General features: G+C 45.0%; 1 protein-coding gene across 7 annotated transcripts in view; it reads left to right on the top strand.

The window, feature by feature from the left end:
• Nucleotides 1-18,479, top strand: part of KMT2D (lysine methyltransferase 2D) — a 145,135-nt gene that overhangs the window by 13,123 nt on the left and 113,533 nt on the right. For all 7 annotated transcript variants that reach the window (XM_032210729.1, XM_032210726.1, XM_032210730.1 and 4 more), the window contains exon 2: nt 16,478-16,542. In XM_032210729.1, coding sequence (XP_032066620.1) covers nt 16,494-16,542 — 49 coding nt within the window. In that variant the 5' untranslated portion in view covers nt 16,478-16,493. The remainder of the gene's footprint in view (nt 1-16,477; nt 16,543-18,479) is intronic.

Here is an 18,479-nt window from a genome sequence, read left to right on the forward strand (position 1 = left end):
AACCCCCAAAGGGATCCCGACCCACAGGTTGAGAACCACTGCTGTAAGTTAACTCATTTGTGGAAATACCTTGGTTCAAAAATAGTTACCCTGAAATACACTGTTACACCTAAAACAGTTTTAGTAGCATATAGAAGTCTTTGGGTAGTGGGTCATTTTTATTACCTGCAAATGTAAAGTGGAAGTCATATTAGAAGGAAATACTTTTTATTTTTCCCACATATAAGGGATGACTTTTTGGTTCTGTGAAATGTATCAAAAAAGAATAGGCAGTTTTTAATGCAAATTTGTTGTATTTGACAAAAAAGAAAGATGTATATAATTTATGTGATCTGGCTGTGGTGAAATTAATGTGTCAAAATAATAATGTGAAAATTATTAGTGGTTAAATTTTGAAGGCAATTTAAAATAGCAGGAATACTCAAAGCCATAAATTGTGTTGGTTGTAAATCAGGTGATCCACGTGACCCACTTGTTTTTTGCAGCAGTTGTTAAGCGAACATAGTCAATAAGCAAAGCAGGGTTAAATAAGTCATCAGCCTAGAATTGTTATGTTCCCACAAATAGTCTAAATCCAATCCCGCTTGAATTCTGTTGACACTTATGTGGCGCCAATTTAATATTGAAGTTTGGTTGTCTAGATTCTTGTGTATAGGCTTCAACAATAAATCTTCTAACCTGGAACTTAATGTATGGTCTTGATTCTTTGTGCTGGTACTGCCTTTATTTTAACAAAGGAAAACTACACCAGTGTTCCTCACCGTGATGCCCTACAGGTGTATCTTTAGCCAAATTGGGATTGCAGTGGTGTGACATCTGTTTAAAAAAGATTGAGCTTCAGACACGCTGTTGAACTCTGTGGAATCCTTGGTTATGGGTAAATTTATTTATTACTTACTTATATGAGCCAAGATGGTGCAGTGGTTAGAGTGCAGTACTGCAGGCTACTTCAGCTGACTGCTAGCTGCAGTTCGGCAGTTCAAATCTCACTGGCTCAAAGTTGACTCAGACTTCCATACTTCCAAGGTTGGTAAAATGAGGCCCCAGATTGTTGTGGGCAATAGGCTGACTCTATAAAACTGCTTAGAGAGGGCTGTAAAAGCACTATGAGTGTATATAAGTCTAAGTGCTATTGCTATTACGCTTTCTTTTATGCTGCTTCAGTCATCAGGACTCTGGTAAGCACCCCACAGCAGCAACACAAGACATAACAAAACCATAATAATAAAATTTGTCATAGTTAATAATTACAAACCAATTAAGTAATCATATTAACTCTCGCCTCAAATCATAACATGGGAGGCATATAAATTTAATAAATAAAATTTAAAAATTATATTGAATTCTTGAACCTGGATTTCAGAACCAAGCCTAACATTTTGAATTGGACCATCTCACAGAACTAAGAAGAGTGCAATATATCATACTACATGAGGAGGGTTCTCCACAGTGATCAGTATTGACCTCCAAAATTTGTTGTTATTATTGTAGTACTAGTTAGAGTCATGAGGGATGCGGTGGCTCAGTGCCTAAGACGCTGAGCTTGTCGATCAGAAAGATCAGCAGTTTGGCGGTTCGAATCCCTAATGACACATAATGGAGTGAGCTCCCATTACTTTTCCCAGCTTCTGCCTACCTAGCAGTTTGAAAGCACATAAAAAATCCAAGTAGAAAAATAGGGACCACCTTTGGTGGGAAGGTCATAGTGCTCCTAAACAGCGTCTTTGCTGTTTAGTCATGCTGGCCACATGACCACGGAGACGTCTTCCGACATCATTGTCTCTTTGGCTTTGAAATGGAAATGAGCACTGCTCCCTAGAGTCTGGAACGACTAGCACATATGTGCAAGGGGAACCTTTACCTAGTTAAAGTCATATTTATTAAATGGTTTTCCTATAATAAATATTTGGGGGTCTGTGAACAATCTGAAACTTCATGGTAGGTTTGAGGACCTCTTGCATTACACTTCCATTGAGCACAGGAGAGCAACAAGCATAGATAGCATCTGGTTGCTTGTCGGTTTCAACTCATAAAGTTCTTATAAATTTTGTTTCCCCAAATACTGCCTCCATGTTGCTGAACATTTGCTGAAAGCCTGAAAAGTTCTTGTCCCTTCTAAAAGAAAAGCATTATTATTTTTTCTTTAGTAGAGGGAGATATGAGGCTTTCTCCATAGTGAGGGGGGAGGAGTATCCAGAATGGGTTTGACCTTATCCTCTCGTGATTGGTTTGAGTCAGATAAGCTCTTTGGGCTCCGCCCCCTGGAGGTGAGCCTGCCCAGTTTTCTGACTCAAAACGATCGTGAGAAGTTGCTCATTCGAGAGCTCCAGGAATTTACTAGGATCTAAAGGAAAATTCATTTGGACCCGTCGAGTTTTGCCTCCCTGCTTCACACACAGCCTCCTCCTGCAGGATTGGGACTGCCACTAGCCCCCCTGGGGCGGCAGGCTGCCCTGGACACTGAGGAGATCCGAAGACTCTCAGTGAGGAGCTTGGCCGGGCAGCAGGAGAAAGGGCAGAAGCCTCTAGCAGGCAGCCCTAACCAGGAGGACGGGCAAAAGCCTCTAGCAGGCAGCCCCAACCGCTGAGGCTTGTAAGTCGCTGGAGCGCTCCGTTGCTCCCCTCAAGGGTTGAGCGACGAACCAGGGCTTTCAAACGCCCTGGAGCGCCCATGCTGCCTCCACGTGGCCAGAGGATCGTGAGGAAGCCGAAGAAGCTGTTCCTGGCCACAGCGGCATCGGAGGAGAGGCAGGAGGAAGAGAATCCGGCTGGGAGCGCACGTGGCAAGCCCTCAGGAGCTCAAGCCTCGCTTCAGGCACTTTTAAATTTCGCGCCCCTTTGCAAGCCGGTCGGCGCCATTTTGAAGCCGGGAGGACCCACGTGGTCCAAGATGGCGGCGCCCAGCAACTACCAGGAAGGAGAGTCCCAGGCAGTTGCAAGCAGGGACTGCAGCCCCACCGGAGGGGCAGAAGAACAAGCACCCAGGTCAGTGGCTTCCCCAGAGACTGCCCGAGGAGGGGGGGGGGAGAGGAAAGGCTAAATGCAAAACCAAGCACCTTTCCCCCAGGGCAGATCCAGAGGAAGGGAGGGGTCACAAGCCTCCCAAGCCCTCTAAATACGAGCGGAGGAGGCATAAGGCTTTAGAGAGGCTTTGCAACCAAGCAGCCAGCCATCAGAACGCCCCAGGCAAAGGGGGGGAAAATCCAGGCACCCCCTTATCCAGCGGAGGCTCAGGGGAGAATCCAGCCCTGCCAACAAGGATCCCTATAGACACCTCGGGGCTTTGGGGCTCCACTCAGGGGTGGCAATCCCCTATCACCCCTACTGTGGGGGCAGCCTTGCCTACTGGCTTTCCCCTTTTGGGCAGCCCCCCCCCTGCTCAGGGGGGCTTCAGCCCCAACCCAGCGCCTCCCACAGGGGCCCCCAACTTCCAAGAATTAATGATGCAGGCTTTTCAGCAATGCATGGCTGCAGCATTCCAGCAGCCACAGCCTCAGGGGGCCCCCCTCCCCCCCACCCCCAGGGCTCCTGAATTCCCAGAGGCCCAGGAGGAAGAGATTCACAGCTCCTCAGATTCATCCCAGGAGGACAGTGACAATGAAAGTGAGGAAGGCGAGCTCAGAGAACTCAAGCACTGTTTGAGTCCCTGCTCTTCAAGGCCAAGGCAACGGTCAAGCTAGGCAACAGAGCAGCGGAGGCCACACCCCAACGCCAGGGCCTCTCAGCAGAGAACATCTTTGATGAGCAGGCCATCGAGGCAGACACTGTTCCTACGCCCAAGACCTTCCTAGGCTTGATAAGACGCCAATGGGCATCTCCTACAAAGGGCCCCTCACCCTCCTCTTCAGACAGGATGTTCTTTAATGTGGACCAAGAGCTGGCTAAGCTACTTACTTGCACAGCCCACCATAGATGATCCAATCGTGGCTCTTCATACATCCACCAACATGCCTGGAGAGCCAGAGGATGCCTTGAAGGCGGAAGACAAGAAGGCAGACCTCACCTTGCAGAGGGGCCATTTAGCAGCGGCCTGGGCTGTGAAAGCATCCACCACAGCCTCTTTCATCATCAGATCTTCCTTGCTGTGGCTGCAGGAGCTACAGCAACGCACCCCCATAGCAGATGCCCGGTCACATCAGGACATCAACAGGCTGGCAGCGGCCATCCAGTTCTCATCGGATGCCACCCTGGCTGCAGCCAGATTTGCTTCCAGGGCGATCGCATCGTCGGTGGCATCACGCAGACTGCTGTGGTTTCGACAGTGGCAGGTGGAGGTTCGTCACAAGTGGCGCCTGGCTTCAGCCCCCTTCACAGGGGACTCCCTCTTTGGCTCGGCTCTGGACCGGTTCCTGGTTGAGAACAAGGACAAGAGGAAGGTCCTCGCCACTGCCCAGAAGAAAGGCAGCTTCAGGTCAACTCCATACCCCAGACGCTCCTACTCCCGGGGTCAGGACTCTGGTTCCTTCTTTCGGGGTCAGGACTTCCTTAGGGGGTCAGAGGCAGGTTTCTCAGGAGGCAGGCAGTATCAAGGGGGATTCCCTGCTAGACAGAGGTACCCAGACAGACAGCAAAGAGGCAGGCAACAGAAGCGGCCCTTTCGAGGGGGCGGAGGAGGCGGAGGGGGGCGCTCCTTCCGCAAATATTAAAGCTAGGCCCAGCGTTCTCCCCATTGGGGGGTGCTTAGCGCATTTCGCTGACCGCTGGGACCTCACCTCCTCTGACAGATGGGTGCAGAAGACCATCAGGCATGGCCTTTCACTCGAATTTCTTTCCAGTCCCCCGAGCTTCTTCCGGATATGTCCGGTTTCTAAGAACCCGACCCGGAGGCTGCTGATGCAGGAAGCCATCCAACACCTGTTGGAGATCAGGGCGATCCAGCCAGTGCCTCCAGAGCAACAGGGTCAGGGGCACTATTCCATCCTGTTCGTCATCCCCAAGGCCTCTGGGGGCTGGAGAGCGATCCTTGACTTGAAACGCCTGAACCGTTCCATTCGCTATAGGAGGTTCAAGATGCACTCCCTACACTCTATCTTGGAGGGGGTTAGACAAGGAGACTTTCTCACTTCTATAGACCTCACTGAGGCCTATCTGCACATCCCCATTGCCCAGGATCACCGTAGGTATCTCAGGTTCTGCTACATGGGTCACCACTATCAGTATGGGCCCTCCCCTTCGGGCTGTCTTCGGCCCCGAGGGTATTCACAAAGGTAATGGCAGCGCTGGCAGCACACCTGAGACAGGTCCCGGTGCGCACCCAATGTTACCTGGATGATCTGCTCCTGCAGTCATCCTCCTTTAGGGGCGCTCTGCGAGACCTAGACATCACCATGACAGTCCTGAGGGACCATGGGTTTACAGTGAACCTAGCCAAGAGTCACCTCCACCCCTCTACTAGTCTGATTCACCTAGGAGCCAGAATAGACACCCAGGCGGGCATGGTCTTCCTGTCACCCGACAGACAGATAGCGCTTAGACAGCTAGCCTCCTCGATAGCCAGGAAGCGCAAGGTGTCCCTAGCCACTCTGTCTAAACTACTAGGCACCATGGTCTCCGCCATTGGCATCGTCCCGTGGGCTCGCCTCCACACCAGAGATCTCCAATGGTTCCTCTTGCCATTCCAGCGAAGGCGCACGAGCTGTTCGCAGACCAAGGTACTTCTCCCGCTAGACATCTCCCGCTCCCTGGCTTGGTGGACATCCCCAGCGATCACAAAGGGCGAAACCTTCTGGACACCAGACCGCTTGACGGTAACGACGGACGCCAGTCTGAGTGGGTGGGGTGCCCATCTGCTGGCTCAGATGGCGCAAGGAGAGTGGACTCAGGCGGAAGGGACTCACAACATAAACTGGTTGGAGCTCAGGGCGGTCCGCCTGGCTCTGTTACGGTTCCAGAACTCGGTCAGGGGCCAGCACATATTAGTCCTCACAGACAATATTACCACCAAGGCTCACATAAACAGACAGGGGGGGACAAGATCAAGGGCCCTCATGAAAGAGGCCAAACGTCTGGGTCAGTGGGCCGAAAGGAACCTCCGGTCTTTGAGGGCAGAACACATAGCGGGGGTGGACAACACCAGGGCCGACTGGCTCAGCCGGGCCGAGGTGGACAACTCAGAGTGGAGGCTACAGACTGCAATATTCGAGGAGGTGGCCGAGCGCTTCGGGCGCCCGGAAGTCGATCTGTTCGCCACTCCCCTCAACACTCAGCTCCCGAGGTTCTTCTCCAGGTACCGGACACGGGGGGCGGAGGGGACGGACGCTCTGCGGAGCTCATGGCCCAGGGGTCTTTTGTATGCCTTTCCTCCCTTGCCCCTGATTCCCAGGGTCATACGGAAGATCCTTCAGGAGGGGGCGGAAGTGGTTCTGTTGGCTCCTCATTGGCCCCGGAGGCCTTGGTTTGCAGATCTCCAGTCTCTGTCGGTGGAGAGGCCCTGGAGAATTCCCCAGGAGAGGATATCCCTCAGCCAGGGGGCGCAGGAGCACCCGGATCCTCAATGGCTCCAGTTGACCGCTTGGCGGTTGAGCGGAGCATCCTGAGGAAAGACCTCTTCTCCCCCAGGGTGATAAGGACTATCCAGGCCGCCCGCAGGCCCTCCACAGAGCGCATCTATGGCTCCACATGGCGGGCCTTTGACTCTTGGTGCAACTCCCGGGGGTTCACCCCCATCCAGGCTACGGTGCCTCAGGTTCTGGACTTCCTCCAGGCGGGCCTGGATAGAGGGTTAGCGCCTAACACAATTAGGAGACAGGTCTCAGCCATCTCATCAGTTCTCCTGTGTGGCAGAAACCAGAGCCTGACGCACCACCCCATGGTCAGGCAATTCCTTAAGGGGGCCTCCAACCTCAGACCACCTACGGTACACAGGTACCCTTCCTGGGATTTACACAGGGTATTGGACGCTCTAACGGGCGCCCCATTTGAGCCATTACAAACAGTTTCCCTTAAGTTCCTGACCCTGAAGGTGGCTTTCCTGGTGGCCATCACTTCCGCCAGGCGGATATCCAAACTGCAGGCGCTGTCCACCAGGGAGGATCTCTGTGTCTTCCACCAAGATAGGGTGGTGTTACGGCTGGATCCATCCTTTATTCCCAAGGTGTGCTCCTGCTTCCATCGAGCCCAGGAACTGATTTTGCCCAACTTCTGTCCAGACCCTTCTCACCCATTGGAGAGGAAGTGGCACACTCTGGACGTTAGGAGGGCTCTGAGGATTTACCTCAGGAGAACCAGGCCAAACAGGAAATCCGAAGCCCTGTTTGTCTCCTTCCAACCAGGATCCCTGGGTAATAAGGTAACTTCCACCACTATCGGCAGGTGGTTGCGAACCTGCATTGCCACTGCTTACCAATCGCAGGGGTTACAGACACCAAATCATATCACAGCCCACTCCACACGGAGTGCAGCCACTTCCACGGCCTGGGCCACACAAGCATCCCTGGCCGAAATCTGCAGGGCAGCCACGTGGGCTTCCCCCTCTCCCTTTGTTAGGAACTATAAGTTGGACTCCTTTGCCTCGGCAGAGGCCTCGTTCGGCAGCAGGGTGTTGCAGGCGGTTCACAGGGCAGGACCCGTGCCTCAACAGGCCTGAGTGGGGGACATATGGCCTCAGGGATCTCCCTCCCTAGGGACGTGCAGGCTTTGGTACGTCCCATTCTGGATACTCCTCCCCCCTCACTATGGAGAAAGGGCGTTGGTACTTACCTGATACGCCTCTTCTCATAGTGGGGGGAGGAGTATCCAGTCCCTCCCTGACTAGGTTTGTACAACTAAGTGTTATGTTCATTGTTTATATTGTTATTTAATTATTGATGTTGAAGACAATAAAAGCAAAAAACTGAATCAAGAGTCTGGAGTGAATGATGCAACGAGTCGGAGAGAGCTCTTCGTCATAAAACTGGGCAGGCTCACCTCCAGGGGGCGGAGCCCAAAGAGCTTATCTGACTCAAACCAATCACGAGAGGATAAGGTCAAACCCATTCTGGATACTCCTCCCCCCACTATGAGAAGAGGCGTATCAGGTAAGTACCAACGCCCTGTTTCTCTTGAACTGAGCTGGATGCCTCGGTAACATCATGGACTGGACTCTGTGTTTTCTTGACAACAATATTTGGTTAGTAACAATATGAAAAGTAAAAAAGACTTGTACCTACTTTTTAGAATATGGCCTTCATTTTGCTGCCCAAAAATCAAGAGCCTTCATCAAGTCAGCCGAAGTAGTGCAACCCTAAACTAGCTAAAATGGGCTACACAAATTTTTAGTCCTCTCCAGGATTTCAGGCTGATGGTGTGCAGTCATCACACACATATTGGTGTTTTGATGGAGATGCCAAAGACTTTTTGATAGAGAGCCAATTTGGTCTAGTGGTTAAGGCACTGGGCTAAAAAGCTGGAGATTGTGAGTTCAAATCCCGCCTTAGCCATGAAAGCCAGCTGGGTGACTTTGGCTAGTCACTTTCTCTCTGTCTAACCCATCTCACAGTGTTGTTGTTGTTGTTGTTGTTGTTGTTATGAAAACAGGAAGGAATATTAAATATGTTCACCGTCTTGATTTATTTTAAAAAAAAAGGCAAGATATGAATAAATAAATGAAGATTGCATTTAGAACTTTAAAATAGTTCTTTGCTGGGTCACTAAGTTGTCCTTACCTATTTGTCAGCAGATATCCTGCTAGATATTGGATAGATCCCTGCTGTGCTAAAAGTAGCCACATCCTAGGTCTACAGTTTTCACTGAGCCATAAGGGCCAAAGAGAATTAGGCTTCAGCTATCAAAACAGATTTGCTGGCTTTGGGCTAGATATCTTTCAGCTCCATGTACTTGTCAAGAGGTGTTGTGCTGGGAGAAGATGGGAGGAGGGTGTATTGCTTTGACTTCCCAGAGGGGAAAAATGTGACATACAATGTATGTATGTATGTATGTATGTATGTATGTATGTATGTATGTACGTACGTACGTACGTACGTATGTACATACGTATGTATATTGTTTATTTGATTCGGGCTTAGCATATTGTGTTAAGTTGGCCAATTGTAATTAAGTCACAAGTTTTATTTTAAATGCACCTTGCTCAATACAGCATCTGGCAGTGTCTGTTTTGAGATGTTAGGAGTTGTCGCTTCTAATTGTGGCTGGACCTCTCTTTCCATACATTTTGGTGCTGCTATGTTGTTCCTGGAATTTTGATTTGCAATAGTAGTGCAAATGTTGGTTCTGATGGTTAGAGCCCAAACCATTACCATTTTACAGAATTAGCTCTGTATTTTATACTCCCAACTGAAAATTGTGAACTTTGATTAATGTGTGTAGCTACATCTTTAAGAAATCAAAATAGCATGGTAAAAACACTTTACCTCTTATCCTCAAACTGCAGTCCTTTTCAAAATAATTAACACAGACCCAGTAGCATTAGGGGTGTAGCATTGTGCTGCAAATAGCCTAACTGGGAGAGAGCACTAGTCATCGGAAGAGTAGTGACCTTTCCTATGATGTGTGACCTTTGACCCAGGAACAGAATTCAGCTCTGGTTCTCATCTCTACTCCAATTCAAAAATGTCCTTGAACATCTTGAGCACCTCCTGACACACACACAAAATGGCAAATAGGTTTTTTGTTGCAGTACTCAATGAAGATGTTACTTGATTTATTTAAAGAAGCTCATAGCAGAAGTGAGCAGCAATCTTTTTATTCCAGTGCATGATTGGGGTGGGGAAGCTAAAATGAAATGTAGCTAATGTGATCCCAGTTTTACTTGAATGATTTGGTGCGAGTGGTGATCTTCTATTTTATTAGCCTTGGTCTTGTATTTAGCTTTAAACTGCAGAACTCTTGCAAATTGGATGTTGTACCTTAGGTCCGCCTTTCCCTCTTCTCTTAAACTTCAGAAAAATGGCATCGCTGGGATGACCCACTTCAGATTATTAAATTATGGGATATGACCATTAAGTAAAGATCAAATGTATGGCATCTTTGGAGGTAGAGTAATGATTTTTAATATAACTGTCACCCACTAGTTTTTCATTAGGAAATTACCAAAATCCAAACTACATTGATTTGCATGTACTGCTTGTTTGTAGAATGAAATTATTCACAGTATTTCTCACTAAGCTGTTTAGCAGTTGGTGGTATCTAGCTGAGTTTAGCTGATTTGAAAAAAATTGAGTGTGGTGAGGCCTGTTTAATACTTGGATGAAAGAGCACCAGGGAATGTCAGAGCTGTAGGCTAAACTGGGAATTAAAAAAAACATTCTGACATAAGACAATAGCAAACAATTTTCATATTGTTGCCAGGAGAGAAAAATAGATGGCTATGTCCATGAAGTCAAAAGACATCAAATTTGACTTAAGGGAGACCTGGATCAATTCACTGGCTTGCAAAACACTGTGTGGTTGTATTGTGTCAAGCCATAATGTTGCTTGCTTGAACTCAGTTTCTCTTTTTAAATGTGACCTTCACCAATATAGCATAGTTATCAAGTTATATTAAAACTTGGTTAAGCCCAATTTTAGTTTGGCTCAGAGGATTTGTATGATAAACCTATTAACTAAACAGGTCTGGTTTTGTCTTTTAAGCTAATTCTGAAAACAGTGACCTTACAAGATAAGAGTTGAATTGGCTTAGGTATATGTCAAGGCAATGAATTCTAGATTGACAGAGGTGACCTTTGTTTGCTTCCCACCCACCTCTTAGTTTGAAAAGATGCCCAGTTCAATCTTTCCTTCAAAATGGAGTTTCCATTTGCACGCGTCGAGGATTCCGCTGCTATGGTGATAGTGCAATTCAGGCCTAACAAAAAGCAAAAAGCAAACTTTTTTCAGTGGGGCAGGAAAGAGGTGTGGTGCAATTTGGACAGGAGAAAGGATAGAGAGCAACACACGTGTCTCTTTATTCATCCTGGCATCAGAAAATAGACCCGAGGTAGCTGATAATTAAAGGAGAATTGGGTTCTCTTGAGCTACAAGGCCTTGTCTGGAACCTAGGCCCTAAAGTAGACAGCTTAAGAAAAGTCTCCTCTCCCTCATCCTCCACAAGGTTTTAAGCAGCTGCCCTCTTAAGTTATGTTTCAGGAGCGATCCAGATTGTCAAAATTGCAGCTACAACTTTGAAAAGTTGACAGGGCACATTGTCTCTAAACCAATACATGTGACTTATACCCTTGCAAGGTGAGGCCCCAGAATTTATTTTACTGCCACTAGCTTTTGTATGCTTTATTTTATAAAGTCACTATTATTAAGGGAGCATGTGACAAAATCTTTGCAACAATAAGGAAGAGAACATCTTCTCAAGAAACTGCAGATTAATTCATCATTTGCTTTAATGTTCTTTGAAAAATGGAAAAAAAAGGTTTTTTGAGGAGGAGGGCTAAGCTGTTTTTTCTACACAAGGCCTGCAGAACCATGTCTGAACACGGCAGAGCATGGCTGGAGGAATAAATGAGGTGGGAACACAGCTTGGGTATAACACTTTGCAAAGTGATCAAAAGTATCCAAAGGGAGCCAGTAGTAACTGCCCTCTTAGCTTTCCATGTCCCTCTCCCTTCCTTCTCTCTGCCTGGCTCTGTATATGCTTTTCCTTGCATGACTCTCTATGCTATTCATCCTGTTTGGCAGAGCTGTGCAGAGATACGAATTTCAAGAGCCCTGTGTGATTCTTAGTGTGCACAGGCACTTTTTTGATCCTGAGCCCAGGAAAAGTCACATCTGTTTTAAGATGCTACTGACAGATGTTACATGTGCACCCATACAGTCCCCAAGTCCCACTTTCGCAGATCACTACACAGTAGGACTCTTTGGCATTAGGGTGCTTCTGTGCTTTGCATATTATTTACACCACTTAAACAGCTACTTTTCTTTTTGTGTGTATGTGTCTGTCCGTATATGCACTTTTAAGTCGTCTTCACTCCTAGCAACAACATGAAAGAAGTTTCTGGAGTTTTTTTAGCAGCATTTTCAAAAATGGTTTGCCTTTGCTATCTTCTTGTGTTGAGAGTAAGTATCTGGTCCATCATCACGCAGCTGGCTTTGTGTCTAAGGTGGGACTAGAACTCCCATTCTTCTGGTTTCTAGCTAAGTGCCTTTAACCACCTCACCATATTGACTCTTTAATTACAATACTAACCTTGAATGTAACACTGATATCTGCTGAAGTCCTTAAAGGCCTGATAAAGATGAAAGTCCGATATCTTATTGTATCTTCTGAACCATGGTTTTTAATGAAGAATGTTTCTTGGAGTCTATTTCTTATAGTCAAACCAAAATGGCTAAAGAAAAAAAAGCATCGATGGAGATGGTCTCCAGGGCCATTAGTTTCTCAGATCTTCATTTGGTGGTAGATATCCTCCTGGTGCAGCCAGGATGTTGGGATCCCTGCTTTTTCTACAGTTTTGGACTGCCTTTTGTCTCCTGCTCTTTCTTATCCCTGCCTCTTTTAGGGGGAACATCAGCTGAAATATTTTTTTTGTTGCTTTCTGTGTTTCTGAGTTGAAGTCAGTCTGTATAAGTGCCAAAAGACTTTGTACAGCTTTGCCCACCTCTTCCTGATAATGGATGGCTTCTTCCTGTCCCCTTAACGAGGCAGTTCTTCCATTGGGAATTATTGTTTTGAAGGATGGTTGTGAGGCAGGTGTCGCTTTCCTGGATTATAGCAATGAATGAGAGCTACATTATTTGTTATCTCTCGCAGGTAGGAATGGAAGCTGTCTTAAACTGACCAGTTGCTTGTGAATGGTTTTGCCTTGAGGTAATTTTCCTTGGTTGGGATTGCAGAATCTACTTTAGAGGCAATAATTAGAGAAGAGTACAGAAGAGTTAAAATATGGCATGAAATTCAATAGCCTTGATCACGTTTGGGCACAATTTAATAATAGCTTTTCATTCTCCATAAATTAAGTTTAATGTTATGCTCTTATAAGAGATCTTGGGAATTTTTAAACCAATAAAGATTAGTTAGTTGTTGCCTGTTAGCTTTTTGGTGTAGCTCCCAACTTGCATTCCTGGACCACCTGATTTTATATTCCTATTTTTAAAATTAAACGATACAATAGTATTGCTGTAAAGCAACATGCCTGTTTTTGAGCATCATCTTTATGTACATGACCTAAGCATTCTTACAAAATTCTTTAGAAGCATGACCATCTGCCCCATAAAGTAAAAGATATATTAAGGTGATAGACAGTGTTTTGAAGGCTTAGAATGATGGAGAAATGGTAGGCAAAAAGCTAACAATGTTAAAAGTCAGAAAGATCAGCAGAAACATATGACATTCTGTGTGTTGGATTAAAACTCCTAAAATCCCAAACCAGTGCCAAATACATTCTGACAAATGTGACCAATATACTAAGAATCAGTGTCTGCGGCTCTCAAATTAATGTCCCTTCAGTAAATAAGAATCATGCCTATTTGTTATGGCAAACAAGAAGAGGATGAGGAAATGGGTTCCATTTACCCTGATAGGTATGTTCCCATAAATTACCTGAAAGTGACCTTCAGAGACCATCCTGCTATTACTAGAGCAATCAGTTTGGTCAATGCACCATTTAAAGGTCCTCTATAAAAAACGTGCAGCATGCCTAAGTAAAGTCATTTGTGGTTTTTCTATTTCTATGCTCAACCTGATATCGTAACTTAAACCACTTCATTAAACAAACCAGATTCAGTCTGGCAGGAGCAGTATTTCTGATTTAGTTCCCATGTTTTTAATATTTCAGATTTGGGCAAGATACAAAAATAAATTGGGATTAAACCAGGAAACCTATAAAATGCATGCTTTATTTACCCATCACCCAAATAGTTAACTATGATTGCAATCAGTAGGGTGACAATAACAACTTAGACTCTTAAAACAAACTGGTTTTTTCACTTACTCTGTTCGCATGTTGTGAAAATGTACAATTCACAATATTTTTCAGTCAATGGGAACATATGGAATTTGGATGGCAATACATGGAGCATTGTCACAAAATTGCCATGGAGAACACACCCAATTATAGTACCTCCATTTTCCAGAAGACAAATTTGTGAGATTACTCTGTTGAATTTAGTGATCTCTTTTCCATTATTCTATACTTTTCTTTTTGTGGAAATAGTGTGATCTAAACTTCTTTCACTTGTAATTTTGTGTTTAGCATTTGGGAGTTTTAGGACTGAAAATTTCAAATTTCTGCTTTGGAAAACTGTATATATTTGGATTTATCTCATATTCTTGTACTAAAAGCTGGAGATGTTGTAAGGCAAAGACAAACATAATCTATTAGGATTACTGTAATATATATTATTATTAAATATGGTATATTATTTAAAATCCACCTGAGAAACCTAGTTACAATAAATTACATTCAGAAGCCTGTTAGCTAGGCTGCTTTCTTTTCTTCCCATAAGGCTGTTATTACCTACTGCCATTTGGGAAGATTCCTAGATTATTATTTTTAGTATGTTTTTAAAAATGCACAGTTGTTTTCTCTCTCTTGATATTTGTTGCCTGTAGCCAATTCTTGGGTGGATGTGGAGTCTTCTCCTCAAAAATAATATAGAGATAATTTTTAGTAAATAAATAAAAGAATTGCCTTCCTAGAGCTTGGGTATATACCATTTGCAGTTTTACATATCTTTGTGTTGGTTGCAGAGTAATGTTATTTTCATACAAGGAACTTAATACAAAGTTGTGAAGTCTTGTTTTATGGCTGAAGCTCATAAATTAAACGTTAAGAAAAGGTGGGGAACCTATTTTTCCCCCTGTACCATTGACAATCCTTTGAGCGTGAGATTTCTTTCGTCTAGTAGTTTTTAAGATATTTGATTTGTATTTGATTTTATAATGCACTTTAAAAAGCCCAAAAGTTGTAATATTAAAAGCAGGGGTTATAAGTTTTCATTTGCACTTGACATCTAGTAGCAAGAATATCAAAATAAATATGCTGTGTTACACACAGTGGATGTTTGTGTTAATGCTTATTACAATGCCCTACAATTATAACATTGTTATAAAATGATAAATATCTCAGCACACTAAGAATGAACATATTACTTCTATAACCCTTAGAATTTGAACACTAAATTCAAAAATACATCTAATTGCATAAAGATTTTACTCTTGCCTGGGATATGCTAACCTTTATACCACCCTTCCCCAATCGGGACAGAGCTTCAATTGAAGAATGCCCAGGTTGGACACGGCTGCTTGATACTAAACTGTGATGGTATTTTTCTTTCAACATAAATGTTTGAACTTGAGAGTTGCCATAAGTAAGGTTTAAGGGATGGGGTTATTAACGCTTATGTTGATTAGGATAGAATAACTATAAAGGTGGTCCTTGACTTACGACCACAATTGAGTCCAAAATTTATGTTGCTAAGTGGGAAATTTGTTAAGTGAGTTTTGCCCCATTTTACAAGTTTTTTTGTCACATTTGTTAAGCGAATCTCTGCAGTTGTTATATTAGTAACACGGCTGTTAAGTGAACCTGGCTTCCCCATTGACTTGGCTTGTCAGACGGTCACAAAAGGTGATCCCATGACCCTGGGCGACATTGCAACTGTCATAAATATGAATCAGTTGTCAAACATCTGAACGTAAATCACATGACCACTGGGATGCTGCAATGGTCATAAATCACTTTTTTCAATGCCGTTGTAACTTTGAACAGTCACTAAACTAACTGTTGTAAATCGAGCACTATCCGTACTGAGTTTGTAGTCCACCATTTGTATCAACTACAGCTGCATATTAGGGCAAGCCTTAATTATTGAAAGGAGAACATTCTCTTCCAGCGTTCTTAATCCCAGGCAACTCTGATCCAATTGTTCTTTGATTTAGAACAGACGTTTACCCCTTTTGAATTATTAGGGGAGGGGGGAACCCTGGCAAAAGTCCTGGAAATTGGTACTATTTTTGGTAATGTGCACCCAGGTATGCTTAGATGTCATTGATCGGGGTTTTCAATATCAGAGAGGTCAGTGACCTGATCTTCCTATTTGTTCCCCCAGAGTTGTTGTTCTTTGTCACACTACTTATGCTGTTGCCCGGCCTTCCTCAATCTGATACCCTCTAGATGTGCGAGACTGCAATTCCTGAATATGGCAGCCAAGCATGCCAGCGAACAAGGGGGTTGTAGTTATCACAACTAACAAGAACTCCAGGTCAAGGAATGCTACCCTAGTCCCAAGCTCATGCCAATCTTTGTTTCGTATCTTTACTTCCTCATTCAGACAGTCGACTAGAAAACAAGTGGCTATAAAATGCCTGACACAACCATGTGCCTGTGTTAACATAGCCCTATTATATGAATGTATTTATTATACCACCTTAATGCAACTAAACAGCTCCCAGCGATCTACACAGTGTAAGGAAAAATGATTTGAAACATCCGCCTTGCTGCATTAACGCTCCATCCAATAGCAGCACAAAGTGTGTAGCGTAAATTAAAACAGCTTCTTAATGGAATTGATGAAAGAAAGTGAAATGAGCTGTTTTTTTTCTGTTTTCTAGGTCTCTTTGAGACAGGATGGATGATCAGAAACCACCTGGTGAGGACAAATGCTCTGATACACCAGGTAGGTATGCCCATTTTGGTCTTTTCTCTTGATGAGCAGTTTTAGGCAGATATATTACATCACACAGCATGAAGGTGGGTGGATAGTAGTATTTAGAAAACATACCAGCCGCAGTTATAGAACAAATGACATCCTCCTCCAAATTACACCTACAGTGGCTAGTCAGAAATTTTCTTTGATGCTGGCAAAATGGCAGAAGCATGTATCATACCTGAGGACCACAGGCTAGTTTAGAGGGTAGGTTATGGGGCCAAGATTTGCTGTCCAACAGAAATGACCACTTCGCTCTGACTAATACCTGAGCTCACTCGGCTGTCAGCAACAATTTTGTGCTTATGAAGAGGGTACATTTACGTATCTCTTGGACTACAGTTAATCCGTTTTCTAGCATAGCCAAATAGTTGGGAGATGACATGGTGAGGGGGGCATATTTTAGGCCGAAGAAAATAAACAACCTGCTTTATACTTCGATACTGAAAAAATGACAGTTGAAAATGATGTATGCTTTTCCCCTGTTAAGAGTAAACTGCAGTGATTAACAGTTATTCTCAAATTATTTGACTGGCTTGAATAGAATTCAGTTAGTTTCACCTCCAGACCAGTTCTGATGAGTAGGTTCTTAATATGCTTTTGTACAGGGACAGGCCGTTTAGGCTACTTACTACCTGTTGTTTTTCCCAAGGGGCATTCAGCTTATCAGAGGTTAGCAAACTTTATTTCTCCCTTAATTTCCACCGGGAAATTACAGAAATAATTTTATTTGATAATTTGCTGCTGGGTATCAGCAAAATGTTCTTGGAGGTGCCAGTAGTGTCAAACTGGGGTGATGGGTTGGTTGGGTTGTGTCTATCAGCTTGAGATTGTCTATGTCGGATGTGAAACTCAATTTTATTGAGGGCCATATTAGGATTGGGTTTGACCTTGGAGGGCTGGGTGAGTGTGTGGGGTGGGCGTGGCCATAGTGGACGTGACATGGACTGCACCTCCGCAGACATGGTTTTATAAAATTCTAAAAGAAGGGAGGTGTACATTTCTGTGTTTTTGTTTTTTAATACTTACTTGATCTACTTGATCACCTTATGAAAGAGAGACCAACTCAAGAAATTGACTCCATAGGAAGACTACAACTATAAATTATTGCAATGGGCTTGTAGCAAAATCCTGCAAGCCTGAAAGATAAAATATTTTACTTCTCCTCCCTTTTATAACCTGAGTCAAGGACGGCCTCCTGCAGTACCCTGGAGGCCCCATTTTGGGCCTGGAAGGACTCCAGAGGCCCCATTTTAGGCCTGGATGGCCTCCTGGACCAGTCTGGAATGCCTCCTGGGCCATTCCGGAGGCCCTGTTTTGGGCCTGGAAGGACTCCAGAGGCCCTGTTTTAGGCCTGGACAGCCTCCTGGACTACTCTGGAGGCCCCGTTTTAGACCTGGACGACCTTCTGCATCACTCTGGAGGCCTTGTTTTGGGCCTGGAATGCCTCCTGGATCATTCTGGAGGCCAAAAGCGGTTGCAGGGGTGGTGGTGGTGCCCTGCCTGCACCCCATTTTTGCTAGCAGAGGCACTGTGGGCTGGTTCTTTGCTATTTCCAGACCGGCCCCATGGGCCAGATCTAAGCACCCCACGGCCCCAATGCAGCCCACGGGCTTTGAGTTTGACACCCCTGGTCTATGTCTACTTTAATAGAAGGGTGCTGTTCATGTTAGAATTTTCAGGGATGGCTGTTCTCTTTCAGAAGTAAAATGTCAAAAGGTTTAGATGTTCCAAGTCTGCAAAAAGTAGACCTTTGATCTAAGTCAGCTAGGGAGGGCTGCATGCGGCCTTCCTGAGCTTCGTTTTCACTGACGCAGCTGAAAAGGGAGTTTGCGAGGACCGCTCCGTTTTCATTGGCAGAGCTCTTGGGCCGCCATGAGTGACATCGAGTTGCCCATGCCTATCCC

This window comes from Thamnophis elegans, chromosome 2 (assembly GCF_009769535.1).
Source record: "Thamnophis elegans isolate rThaEle1 chromosome 2, rThaEle1.pri, whole genome shotgun sequence".
In the NCBI taxonomy this organism is placed as follows: domain Eukaryota; kingdom Metazoa; phylum Chordata; class Lepidosauria; order Squamata; family Colubridae; genus Thamnophis; species Thamnophis elegans.